This window comes from Chaetura pelagica, unplaced genomic scaffold, assembly GCF_000747805.2.
Source record: "Chaetura pelagica isolate M959 unplaced genomic scaffold, ChaPel_1.0 scaffold53, whole genome shotgun sequence".
Taxonomy (NCBI): domain Eukaryota; kingdom Metazoa; phylum Chordata; class Aves; order Apodiformes; family Apodidae; genus Chaetura; species Chaetura pelagica.
This window is the reverse complement of record NW_009952880.1, coordinates 3,658,825-3,672,236: the sequence shown is the minus strand read 5'-3', so window position 1 is coordinate 3,672,236 and position 13,412 is coordinate 3,658,825. Positions and strand designations below refer to the sequence as shown.

Sequence of the window (13,412 nt, the reverse complement as noted above, 5' to 3'; positions counted from 1 at the left end):
AGCTATTAGGATGTGGAGACATTCTTAGAAATGTAATTTGCAGTGGATGATCTCCTAATTGCAAGACAAGTTTTTTCCAGAAATAGTGGAACTACTGAAGACTTATTTCTTAGTCAGGTGTGTTCTTTATCTTTTCTACTGCCTCTCCATATTTTCTGTAAAATCCTCAGAGGGCAACAGTGGTACCTGCTCTGTAGTATGCCCGAGTCAGCTGGCGACTGGCAGTTGCAATGTATGGTGGATACTTTTCCTTCAGAGAGAGCAGTATTTTAGGTCTGTTACTGTTTATGTACCCATTGATTTTTTGTTGTTGTTTGTTTTTCATACTTACAGTTATTTCCTGTAGCACCTTCTTAGATTGCAAGTCTGTGTGTCTCACAAACTAGAAATCCAGAGTTATTTCACTTCTCGGGAGGCTGTGTAGATGGTCACACTAGCCTCCCTGCTAACAGAGGGTGAAATTAGTTTGCAAAACAAATTACTAACTATTTTGTTCTGTAATTTATTGCTCAAATTATGTTTCTATATAAATACAATGCATGTTACTGACCTTTATTACTTTGTTCACTAAGACGCGTTTTGCTCTGAGCTAATTGAGTAGCTCACCTCTTCTTTGCCAGTGTTCTCTTTCTCCCTGAATCGGTCCATTTTTCAATGAGGCTCTCTGTTGCCAATGTGAGTTCAAGAGATGCTAGTACCAACTGTACATTTATTAAAATGGAATAAGAAAATGCTTCAGAAATAATTTGGCCGACCAGTCATTGTGCCTGCTTTTTATCATGAAATTCTGTTGCTGTTACAAAGGCAGAACTTGCATTGTTGAGGCTCCAAAGTCTATCTAGTGAAAATATGCAGTCTGCCTCCTGAAGAGCAGGTGTAACAGAAACTGTCTTTTATGTTTACAGAACTTGTTAAAGTCTATGAGCTAAGGGATGGCAAGTGGGTATTTCCATATATAAAATAAGTGGTTTCCTGTAGGAAAATTGTAAAAAATGCACAAGTACATTTCTTAGCTGAGTAAACATAAATGCATAAGTATCCTGGTGGGATGAGGGTCTTAAAAGGCAAACTTAACCCATACAAGAAAAGGGTTTCTTATTCTGGGCTTAGTGTTTCTGTTCTGTTGACAACTAAGATGTCTTTCTTCTCTCTGTACACTCAAGACTTGCCTTCACCAAAGTTTAGTTTCATTCCAGATGAAACTCCTAGTTATTCTGTTTTCTTGATATGTTTCTAATGCTACACATGACTCACCACCATCAGCCGCTTCTTATAGCTGTGTGTTAAGAAATGTACATGAAGTGCAGTAGATTGTCTTGTTCTGTTTCTCCTTCTGTGTTTGTATTTGGCTTTAGTTTTGGGCCCCTTTTTGTTATTTCTGGAGAGAGCAAATGGCTTGTAGTACTAATGGGCTAGGTACTGTGGGATGACTACCCACTTACCATTAGAGAGGCTTAGAGATAGCTGCATGAGTTACTTCAAATTTTGTCTTGCTGATGACAATTCAAAAGGGGTAAAAAAAGCAAAAGCTTTGTAATTTACAGTTACAGACTAAAATGAACACCCCTCTTCTGAATGCTTTATCTCCTTCTGCCTTTATAATCTTCCTACACCTGTCTCCCCTCTGCTGTGCTGTCTTTGCCCATCTTGACCTGGTTCAATGTCCAATTCCTTGCTTCAGAGCTCTCTCTTCCCTTGCCCTTCAAGAGACTTGAAGCTTCCAGCTGGAGGGCACGTCCAGCTTTGGACAGACTCTTTGATGGTAAAATTCATATGTTGTAAGAAGTTTAAAATTTGTTACTTTGATTAATCTAGTAGATGATTATTAGTTATGATAAAGACAGGCTAGAAAGACAAGCAACTCTCCAGAGGGACCTTATAGTACAGCAGTGTGCTACTGTGTCTGCCAAGCCTTGATGTTTATGTCTGAGTTTTGAACTCAACAGGTACAGCTCATCAGTAGCAACAGTTTGTAAAGCACCCCACAGCTCAGTGCTGGCCTGGCTTTCAGCACTGCTTATTTGTCATTGCTTAATGCTGATTTTTTTATGCTGACCAACAGAAGCAGATAGTTGAAAACAGATATTAGTTCAGCTAAGTACTTTGGGACTTCAGCCTTAGAGGAGGTTTCTGGTAAATCCATGTTACCTGTACTGAAGTAGAAAATGTCCTGACTGATGTTATGGGCTCTTATGCTCTGTGAGAAAGCTCCTGATTTGGTGGCTCATAGATAGGCAGTTTTGAGAAACAAAGTGGGCAAAATCTTGAAGCTACTTCCTCAGAAGCTTGCCAGCAGTATTTACTAGGAGGCAACATAAGCAGCAGGTTGGGTTCATGTGAGACTTTAACTGTTGTTTCAGCTGGTTCAAAGTGATGGGTTGGGGAAACTGCTGATTTAGAGGAGATAGGACTGGAGATAGGACTGAATGGAGAAGTAACTTCTCCAGGCAAAAGTTTCTCAAAGCTAGGAACTAATTGATGAGGCAGATGGACCATCCATAGTAGTTAACAGGAACTGATTACTGTGGAAGAACTTTCTACCCAATAAAGTATTCAAAATATTAAATTTCATGGTAGAAATTAAGGTTGTCTTTATTAGCTGTTTTTATTATTGTTTTAGTATTGTAGAAATGGTAACAATTGCTCAGGTTAGACATGATCTTTGAAATAATCCCATTGTTTTCTAGGGATATTCAGAGTTACTAATGAAGTACAACCTTTTGGAAATACAGGAAGGGCTTTGCAGTGTGGATCCTTTTTGCTTGTTTGGTCAGGGTGAGCAGCCACCTCAGTCTGGGATGAGATCTCAGTGCTTTCAGTGTGAATGTCTTCCTGAATCTTACCAACCCAGGTAAAGCGGATTGTGAATGATAGCAAGCAAGAAGCCCTAGGGATTCTGTTTGACTACTTGGTATTGAAATGCAACATCTGGAAGTTTTTAGAAGTCTGACTGCAGAATTTGATGTGGTTGGCGATTTGATTTCCCTTTGACCAAGATATGGGCAGAGATGGAAGGAACAGGTTTAGTGAGGGCTGCTGTCCAAAGGTCTTGCAGGATCTACTTTCCTGGAAATACCTGTTAAATCTTCATGAAGACTTGAGATGGCTGAAAAGATATTTGAATCTTTTTATAAGGTCCCTACTATATCTGACTGAGTTTGTTAGTGTTCCAGCTGTACAGACTAACTTCTGTCTTTTTCAAGATTGTGGCATTTCATGGTGGGAAAAGCAGGTGAATTGTATTGATCTACCTCCTAGCATTATGCAGCTAAGTTTGTGGCATGAATACATAAAATGGAGCTTGCATGCTTGCCAATATTTGACATATGAAAGTTTTCTAAGGATTATTAGAGGTTTGATGGGTATCTCCTGTGCCTGCTTTTTGTCTCCAAATAGCAGAAGGTGGCATATGACTGTGATGCACACAGAGCAGGGCAGATGAGTAAGAAGATGCTATTTTTACTCAATTGCTTTTTAGAATAGAGCAATTGTTATTGCATGTAACTCAAGTACTTGCCAAATATGCTCTAATGTAGCCTTAATTGGTCTGCTTAAAATTTTAAGCAGCCAGCAGTATTCCCACTGAAACAAGTAGTTATGAAACATTGACATGGTAGGCAGTGGAGAGCACAGAGGCAGCAACTGATCATAGATTTGATCTGCTAAGCCTTGAGCCTACAGATGGAGAGACAAAGACTTTCCATCTGCCCACGCAGGACTTTGGATATGTCAGGGCTGTGTTTTGAAGGGTGCCTTTGGGCTTTTCTAAAAACAGGATTCACACAGTACCCTCTAGTAAAATGCAAGGCTTGCCCCCAGATGCCAGTAACATACCATGGCATTTGGAGACTTTTGTGTACCATCAAGCATGCTCAGACAAACTGTCTCTTGACTGCCTGCCATCCAGGAGGTAAGTGTGTATGGAAGGAGGGTAGTCAGGGGAGCCTTCACCATGGCCTGAGAGCTGTCCTTTTGAACTGCATACACATGCTGTAAGGGACCTGCGTGGGCACAGAGCTCGGCTCACATGTACCAGCGTCTGCAGGGCAACAAATTATCTTGCTCTGTAAAGGACTTGGCTTTGTGTTCTAGCATGTGGAAAAAATGCACTGTGCATTTTTTTTTCCTTCCCTAGTTTTTTAGGACAGATGTGGCAATTTTTCCATTTTGGGTGCTCCGCTTACTATTTTCTCACAGAGTTTTTGACTCTCATAACTTGGCACGTCTCAGCAGCCTTTAAAGTTCTGGAAAAGTGAATATTTTCCTGTAGATTCAGCTCTACTGTTGAGCAAGGAGTACAAGAGCACTTAAGTACTTTTGTTTTAAATAGTAGTTGGCTTCATAAATGTAATCTGTGGATCTGTGTTATTGTCTGCCAGCATAATTTGTCATGTGCTTGTTGCTGTGGAGTCAGGACTGTACAGAACATCCATCCTCCCACCCCAAAAGAATACAAGTTCCCACCACAGAAAGCTTTCAATCCAAATGAAGTGACAGTTGTTGGAGAGCATGAGGGGAGGCACAGCATTGATCAGCTGTTAGGTGGGGCTTTCATCAGGGAAAGGAGAATTTAAGTGCTCTGAAACTGGATGAAGAGTTGTGTTACTGAGACACATGGATGATATATGAATATTGAGATTGTATGAAAGAATATTGGAAGAGGTTCTGTTTAAAAATCTAATTATACTGGTGGTATTAGGCTGATAACGGCTAATTTGGAGGTGGAGTTTGGTGTCTTGATGGACTTCTGGAGTCTGAGAATGATAAGGTGGATTTAATTTGGTAGAGTGAAGGTGTGCTGAGACAGTAGGGATACTGTCACCGCAGTGGTGTGGGAAAATGGTCTGAATGCAGGGGGTGGGGTGAGCTATCATTAGCTAATACCAGGGTAATGAGAGTAAGAGCCTGGATGAGTATTTTAGCCAGAAACTATTTTGTCTGTAGATAAAATATTTTCTAGACAAATGCCATTAAATCCTGAAAGTGATTTAAGAGGAGTCAGCCTTAGCTTACTGGTCAGAGCAGTTGGGTTGTGATAAAGTTAGTGATTTGTGATTCTTCTGTAAGAGCTGCTTAGACTCAGTTCTTTGGACATTAACCTTGGGTGCTGTTAGCCCTCCAGCCCCTTTAATTTTGCATAGTCATTCCTGAGTTAAGAGCTTGGTCTTATCTAGATAGCAGTATGTTAGGTTGCTGATTTAAGAAGATGGTGTGTTATTACTGACCAAGTCTTAACTTCTTTCCCTGGTTTTAATGAATCTTGAAAGAGAGCAATTATTTGTATTGTTTATATTGACACTTTAAAGGAGGCAAGAGCTCTACCTCTGTCTACCATGAAAATGGAAATATGTAATTCTGGATGGTAACAGGAAATAAAAGATCCATCCAGGTCCATGTTCTTCCCTTCTTACCCTCTGTGTAGCTGAGGATTGGAGGCAGCACTAGGGAAAAACAAATAGAGCTGGCTACCTGAAGATGGTTCAGAGAGATTAGCTTTGCCAAGTGACTGAGACACTTATCCTCACCTCTGCTTTTTAACTCCTATCCTTCAGTCTGCCTTCTTCACATGCTGGGACTTTTGCTCTACATGGTCTTTCTTGAGGAATGGTTTCAGTCCAGATGTATGGTAAGCCAAGACTGATGGGAGTGAAGAAGAGATTAACTCTTCCCGTCTCTATCTACCCCTAGGAAATAAAGTTGTTGCCTTCCCTACCAGTATCAGTGACTTCGGAAAAGTCTTTCTTAAGGCAGCCTGTTTTTCTTTTAACCAGTCACTTTTCAATAAAAAGGTAGTGTGCATGTATATGATCACAAGCAGCCTCTCTCTATATATAAAGCATTGCTGAAACAGCACTAACATTCATTACTTCTGAGAGAATGATGGGCTAAGAGTCAACCAGCATCTTGTCATGTGATTTATTTCTTTTTTAAGGTGTCCAGGTGATGCTTATGCTATCATGTTGTCAGAAATCTGGATCATTTGCTCCCTGTAATGCATGTTAAATCAATTCTGTAACCCAGAAGGCTTTCCTTTTCCATCCCCTACCAACCTCCTCCCTAATCTGTATTGTTTGAGGGCACTGGGAAGGGAGGAGTTGCAATCCACAGGAAACTTGCTGCTGGTAGTGTTCTTTCAGGCAGTGTTAAGTCCCACTGTGCTTTGTGATTCCTTTGTGTTAAACCCTGGAAGGGGTTTGATATCCAAAACCTGCCTGTTTCTAAAAGCTGCTGAGGTGTTAGTGTTTCAAAGATGTATGCAGGAGTTTTCCTGTTCATCCAGGCAAGATCCTTGCAGAAGATAGAGGGATTTTTATGTACCGCATTCCATAGCAGTCATTCACTCCTAATTCTGGCCTCTGCTGGAGCAGGATTTTCTGGGAGTATTTTTCAGGTCAGTTAGGATAGCTCCCATTTTTTGTGAAAGAGGAAATTAGTTTGGCTACTAACAGAATGGTTTCCATCCTCTTTGGACTGTGAAAAATTCTGTCTTGGTGGATCACATTCATCTTTTCTGTGGTTTGACAGATAAGCAAAGTAGTTGATAGCAATTACTTGTTTCTCTCAGGTAGTTAAACATCTAGATGATCTAGAAAGGAGAATTTTTTTGTATCTTAAGAAACATACTGTAAATATAAACCACAAAATAATATATCTTTGAAACCTCCCATGGGAGCCTAAGAGCCTCAGAAACTCCCTTCACCATAACAGCTCAGCAGGTTCTGGACACCTCCCCATAATGGCAGTGCAGCCAGAGCAGATGAAGCCTGCTAGCTTCACTGCAGAAGTAAAAAGTATTTTACATTCTCTCTGACACAGAAAGAGGTCTTGCAAGGGAAGAAACTCAAGAAGCAACTGTTTTCAAGTTCAGATTCATTGCAGTCTTGCGGCCATGACAAAACCAAAATCCAGAAAGGGGTAGGTATAGAGAGTGAAGAATTGACTGTTTGGTGAGGGACCTCTGTTTCTTTTGTGTATTTGTAAAAGAAGACCAGGACTAATCCCCTACAGCTACTCACAGTGAGACTGGAATTTAGTTCCTTTCCTGTTTTTAATTTCATTTAGTAGTTTCCCATGGGCCAGATATATTTTTCTATTCTTCTGTACAAAGCGGCTGCAATTTGTAATAAAACGTAATTCTTTGCCGCTTTCCATCACTCAGTGTTGTTAATGAATTACCCTTAATAATGTTACTTTGACTTGAAGTTGGGTGTTACCCTCACTAGCTTGCAGTTGTAGATATTGTAGTACTTGGACAGATCACTTATCTTTCACAAATATTTGAATGTTTTTGGAAATTTCAAGGAGAAAAGGCCAACTTTTTGGCCTTAGCTTAAATTCTGCACCAAGGAATTACTGTAATTTAGGCTCAAGTTTTCAGTTAAGACTCTGGGATTTCATTTGAATGGATTTTCATAAGGTGCTGTAGTTGAGGGCCCCTTTGTCTTCTCTGGCTGCTTGAGCACATTTCCCATGAGAGGCTTTCAAGGGCTGATCAGTAGGTGGTAGAAATGGGCAGTTCTTATTCCTTCCCTTGCTCCTCACCCTTTGCTGCTAAGACAAGCAGGAGTAAAAGCTTTTGTTTTGGCTTGACATCATGTTTTGGGTTTCTGTTCACATCCATCAAACATTACACCACAGTATCTGAGTGGAGTTCTTTTGCATACAGGGGTAATTGAGACCATTAGTTAGGAGTAGTGCTAAAAATAGTACAACTACCCAGGAATATGAATGTGAAAATCAGATAATCACATGAAGGGGAAGTTGCCTTAGGATTCACACATCTTAAAATTGCTATGTGTGCCAAGAAGGTTGTTAAGGATGTTCTCTCTGTAAATGCTGGAACTGTGGAATTTCAGACAGAAAACAATTAAATGACTACTGTAGTTTTAACTATGCATTTCTGTGGTATGGTTTGCGTTTGTTTTATTTTGTCTTCCGGCTGCTTTCCTTATTTTGCTGTCGTTAGTCCACACCTCATTATATGCTCCTAGGGAGTACACCCTGCTTGCTTGTTAGGATGGTGTAGGTGGTAATTTGCAGTGGTGCAAAGTGCTGAAGAAGAGAGAATCAGCTAGGTAAGTCATTACACTCTGCAGAGACTGACTCACTGACTTGCTGTGCACAGCTTACTTATCCCACATTTTTTAAGACCTAGAATGTTACAGTAGTTGAAAACTTAATAGAAAAACATTAACATGCTTGCCTAGAAAAAAGATATGACTGAATGATGAATATAGGTGATATATTGTCCTACCTTAGTAAAAGCTCTTAAGTTTTACCCGATAAAATTTAACCAAGTTTAACCCTCATCTTGGATACTGTAGTGAATTCAGTAGAACACAGTTCAACACAATAACCTGCACTAAACAGCCTTACACAGTGCTGCACTGCCTCTCATTTCCTTTCTCAAATATCTCACCCTGAACCCATGTCAGGGTACAGCAGTTCTTTTGCCATGGTCTGAAGTAGCTCGGGTTACCATGTGACAGTTCTTAGTTTCTGATGTGTTTATACAATTGGGTTCTTCTTTCTTAAGCAGTATTTTCTCTTTCTTATATTTTTTTGCAGCTATCCATTGCAATCTGAATCCAAATGGTATTGATCATCCTGTGCCTGCAGAAGGTATTAATCTGCAACTTGAAGGTGAAGGAGTTGAATCGCCCTCTCTTAAGAACACTAGTACTTCAAAAGGGCCTGAGGCAAAAGAGACACCCAAGAGACAGCAAGTGGAACCAGAAATATCTAAGGTAGGTAGGACTGGGTTATTTTCTTGGTGAGTCTTAGAGTCCAGGCTTCTTGAAATCCTGGCTTCTGTTTAAAAAACATTTGTTTTCTTCTTGCATACAAAGATGCAAAAGTAGCTGTCTGAGGTAGTGGTAGTTACAGGAGCAAGGTATTGCCATAGAGTTTTATACCACACACATCTTAGGCATTGCACTATTTTATTTTTTTCTAGATAAAGATAATGAAAATAATGCATTTTCTCTTTTTCAGGCACTGTGGAGATTTTTTTTTTTTTTTCCCAAATGACTTGTGTAACAAACAGAATCTGAATATATATGCTTTTGTTGTATGTTTTTTGTTTGCTTGTTTATTTTTTTCCTGAGGCAGGTAAAGGAAGAGAAAGGTTCTATGGATATATGAATATAGCGATTTTTGTATGGGTGACTGAGTTCAATAAACTATTAACTGATTTTAGGTAAAATACCATGTCAGTTCTTCTGTATGCCAGTAAACAAACACTTCAGAGGTATTTTATTTATTTTTTTTAAGGGCCAAAAAAGGCAGTAACAATTAACTCGATGACTGAACAAATAAGAGTATTTCCTACTGTCATCACTACAATAAATCTAAGAAATAATACAATTGTGATGTATTTTACTTTTAGAATAAAATAGCATTAAACTGGTTGAACAGTAGTGTGGATAATTAAGAGTATGTATGAGCTCTTCGTTCTGATGTTTATCTAAAATATCTAGTTTTAAATGAGTACGATTTACACTGATTTCATTCTGTCTTAAGTCATTTGAACTAGATCCAGTATAAGCTGACATTGATCAAAATCACTGCTTACTTTTTCTGTTGTGTGGACAGTTGCCAAGCAGGATGATGATTTCTCTTGAACCTTTGAAGAACAAGTTTGTGCTTATTGCTTTGAATCATGCATTTGGTAACAAGACCACCATATTTTGGATGGGCTTTGAGTGAAAGCTTATCTAAGAATGCATTTGACCCAGCTTTTGTCAGACAGGGGCAAGCTAAGCCTGCCCATGTTTCAACATCACCAGATGAAAATCTGCTCAGTACTTTAAGCTAAATAAGCATGTGAAGCTGAGAGGAGATCTTACAAGCTTGGACGTGAAGCTAAATGATGCAATGGGGCTTCCAGTTGAGAATGGGCTCACGTAGTTGACATGGAACGCAGGCAGATCAGGCTTGTCTTTACTTGCAAAAGACTCATACTAGTGGAAAATCAGGATAAAATACATCAGTGACTTAATGTAATGGAGCCTGTTTCCACTGGCTGAGTTGTACTTGTTGGACTGATGAATAGAAAACCATTTTCAAGGCTGTCCCTGCTGGAGAGAGCTGGGGAAGAGGGGATGTGTAGTGCTCTCAAAGTAGTGAAATCAACTATTGGTTTCCTATTTCTGATTGCAGTAGCTTTATTTAGAAAGTTAGGCACACTTCAGATTTAAAAACGAAGCGAACACCAAACAAACCAAAACATTTTGCTTGATGGAATAAGCTTGGCATACTAGTGTCAAGCTAATGAAGTAGACAGTTTTTCTGAATGTATTGCTGCTTTGTTAGTAACTTTGTTTTTTGTGTAGTATTAACTTAGTGATGTTTTTCATCTGGATTCATATGTTATAGCCTGAGGTGTCCTGTCTTTTCTGGCTTGCTCAGCCTTAAATTCTATATAGAATTGCTTTATCCTCTTAAATGTGAATATAGAGTTGGGTTTGTGTAGTGGAAGGATGAGTGGGATTCGCGGACAGTCTTGTAAATAAAATGTTGTGGGCAGATCCATTTGCTTTATATTTCCTCATTGTTCATCTGCTTTTAATAAAGGTTTTCAATCCTATGTATTCAAGTAATATTTATACTTCCTATCTGCAGTAGTGAGACATATAGATAGATTTCAAATTTGTTTTTATGCAGCTACTGTAAATAGCGGAGTATGTGTTTATATATTTGGGAGACAGGCAGCAGAAGGTATAGTGTAAATGAAGGATCATTCATTTAGAAGTTCCTGATGAGTATGGAATCTAATTTTTATAGACTGAGGTAGAATTTTAATAGAAAAAGAAACAATTACCTTAGTCTCCCTCAGCTGGTTCCCTAAAGAACCACCTTGTTACAAAAGTGACCAAGTCCAAAAAAGGCCCAGTTTATTAATATCTAAACTGATATGCATAGTCCAGTGAGACTTGGGTAATGTACAGGATACAATACAAATTACGTAAATTGTGTGCTGTGTAAAAATATTTAGCTTTTTTGTTTTATATATGTTTTTTAAGGTGTGTATTCATGTATATCAATATACACAGTTTATTGGTCAGTATTTGATTTTTCATTATTCATAGTATATAAAAAAATTCCAGGCAATTGAGTAGACCCTTTTACAGAGCAGAAAACATCAGTGGAGAAAGGAAGAATGTTTTCTAAAACACATTTTTAAAATGTGGAGAGTGTTAGAGGACTAATATAAACTAATAGAACTAATATAACTAATAGAAAACACATCTTGTTGTGTGTTTTCTGGAATTTTTTTTTTTTTTTTCAATAAAATGCTGCTTCTGACTCTTTATCTGGTCTGTTTGTGTTTAATAACATAGTTTTCTCTAGATAAACACAATGCATCCAGACATCTGGTGTTATAAAATAGAGTTCCATTAAAAAACCTAAAAGTTCTTCTACACGTCTGTAGAAGTCCTGCATTTCTCAGTGCTTTTCTAACAAGCGTACTTGAGGGACCCTTTGCCTTCTCTGGCTGCTTGAGCACATTATCTCTACAGAAGTTTTGACTTCTGTTGAGGTTTCCCACATGCTGCTGTTTATTGTGAGTGTGAGACCTCAGTCTGGTCTGTCACTTGCTAGAAGATTATTTATTCAGGGAGTTTTGGTTCCTAAGTAAGGTGTGCATATCTGGTGACACACTTTGGCTCACTTTCTATCGTAGCAGCAGTAGCAAATAATAAATGGTATTTAATGATAACCACTACAGTTAGACATTTTTTATCTCATGTTAGCAATGGCAGTTTTTTTTATCTGACTCTGATACAAATTAACAGTCCTTTAAAGTGTTAATGAAAACTATGAAAAGAAACTGGTAAGAGAAGCGAGAAGCTTTTTTTTTTTTCTTCTTGCCTTCTGTTGTTAAGTGCTATATAAACACCAGTAGACCATAGTTTCTGTTGCAGTTTAGCTCATTAATTCTTTTGGTTGCTTTTTTTAAAAAAAAAACACATTTTTTCAAAATGACATAAAATAACACTGAAGGACTGACTTAACTCAGTAACACGAGGATGAGAATTTATCTCGGCTTACTGGGCCCAGTTCAGGACTCGTGGGGTGGAAGCAGCTCCTCTTTTATGACTAGCAAAAATAGGTACAGAATCTGAGCATAGAGTAAGTCTGAAGTGGATTTAAAAATATTTTGATAATCAGCTGTAATAACTAAATGTCAGAGCAATGTGCCTTTCCAAAGTCCCATTCTGCAATTATTAGTAATACACAGTAATTACTGTGCTTGATTCTACCTTCATTTTCAATAGACTTTTTCTTTCATGTTTACATAGTTAGAAGAATGCATATTGTCTTGCTTTCAGATGTCTAAATTGGAGGCTGAAATGTTTGATGTGCATATATCCCTTTCTCTCTCAGCCTGTCATTCATGGTTGTGAACTCCGGCTGAAATGTCAGAACCATACAGTGAACAAACCTATCCTGAGCCGTGACTCAGGAATGCTGTGTGACCTTGTGCATTTCAAGCAGTTGATGCTGATGCTCTGTTTATCACTTTAGAGTTTTACTGGTGTAAATAAAGTTTTGGAGTAGCCCTACTTGTAGTGCAAAATGTAGCTGCTTAGTTAAGAATTCAATTTGTTACGAGCCAGGAAAACAAGAAACATCTCTCTCTGTTGGGGTCCTGTGAGGCAGCTTATCATAGGAGGACAAATGCATGATTCAGAATCCAAGTGCATTCTTGCTGTAGTGTATTTTTCCCTGTTGCGGCATCATCCATTCTTGTTACAAATAGTGTAATATGAAGGCCCATATTTTTGCAGTGAGGTTTCAACATTCAGCATAAAAGATCTGGCTGCTTCTGTGCATCCTGTTCATGCTGACTTTGTACTCAGGGATTCTGAAATACCATTTGCCCTGACAGCAGCTGCATGTGAGTGGAAGATCTTGCGTGAGTTAGTTTGTTGTGCTCTGCCCAGGAGATTAAGGGGAAAAGAAAGGTATTTGCAAAGGACCATTACTCATTTCCTCCTTCACCCCCTCTCACAAGGTGGGATTATTTTACTATTGCTTCTCCTCTTTCTCCCCATAGGAAGTCAAAATAAGCAGCTCAGACTAATACTTAGCTTTTTAGATGGGTATAAGTAGAACAGCTAAAGTTTTCTCAGAAAGAAAACTAGTGATTGACCTTCCGAACGGTTTAAAGGAATCCTTTATGAAATTAATCTGTACAAGCATGTTCAATCTGTGACTTCAGTCCAACAACAGGCGGTAACAGGAAGAGTTATTTCTATTTGTCAGGTTTTTCACAGTAGGACTTTCACCAAAAAATAAAGGAAGACAATATTTTCAGTGGTTGTGAAGGATGGTGATGTGTTGGCCTGCAGGGGATGGTGCAGCCTGTGGCCCTGTGCTGTGCCAGGGCCTGCACAAATGCAGAG

General features: G+C 38.8%; 1 protein-coding gene across 1 annotated transcript in view; it reads left to right on the top strand.

Moving 5' to 3' along the window:
* The first annotated feature begins 3,819 nt into the window (after positions 1-3,819).
* The window catches only part of SAMD12 (sterile alpha motif domain containing 12), a 150,347-nt gene continuing 140,754 nt past the window's right edge, over positions 3,820-13,412 (top strand). Inside the window, exons 1-2 of the mRNA XM_009995368.1 lie at positions 3,820-3,910; positions 8,569-8,747. Coding sequence (XP_009993670.1) covers positions 3,820-3,910; positions 8,569-8,747 — 270 coding nt within the window. The remainder of the gene's footprint in view (positions 3,911-8,568; positions 8,748-13,412) is intronic.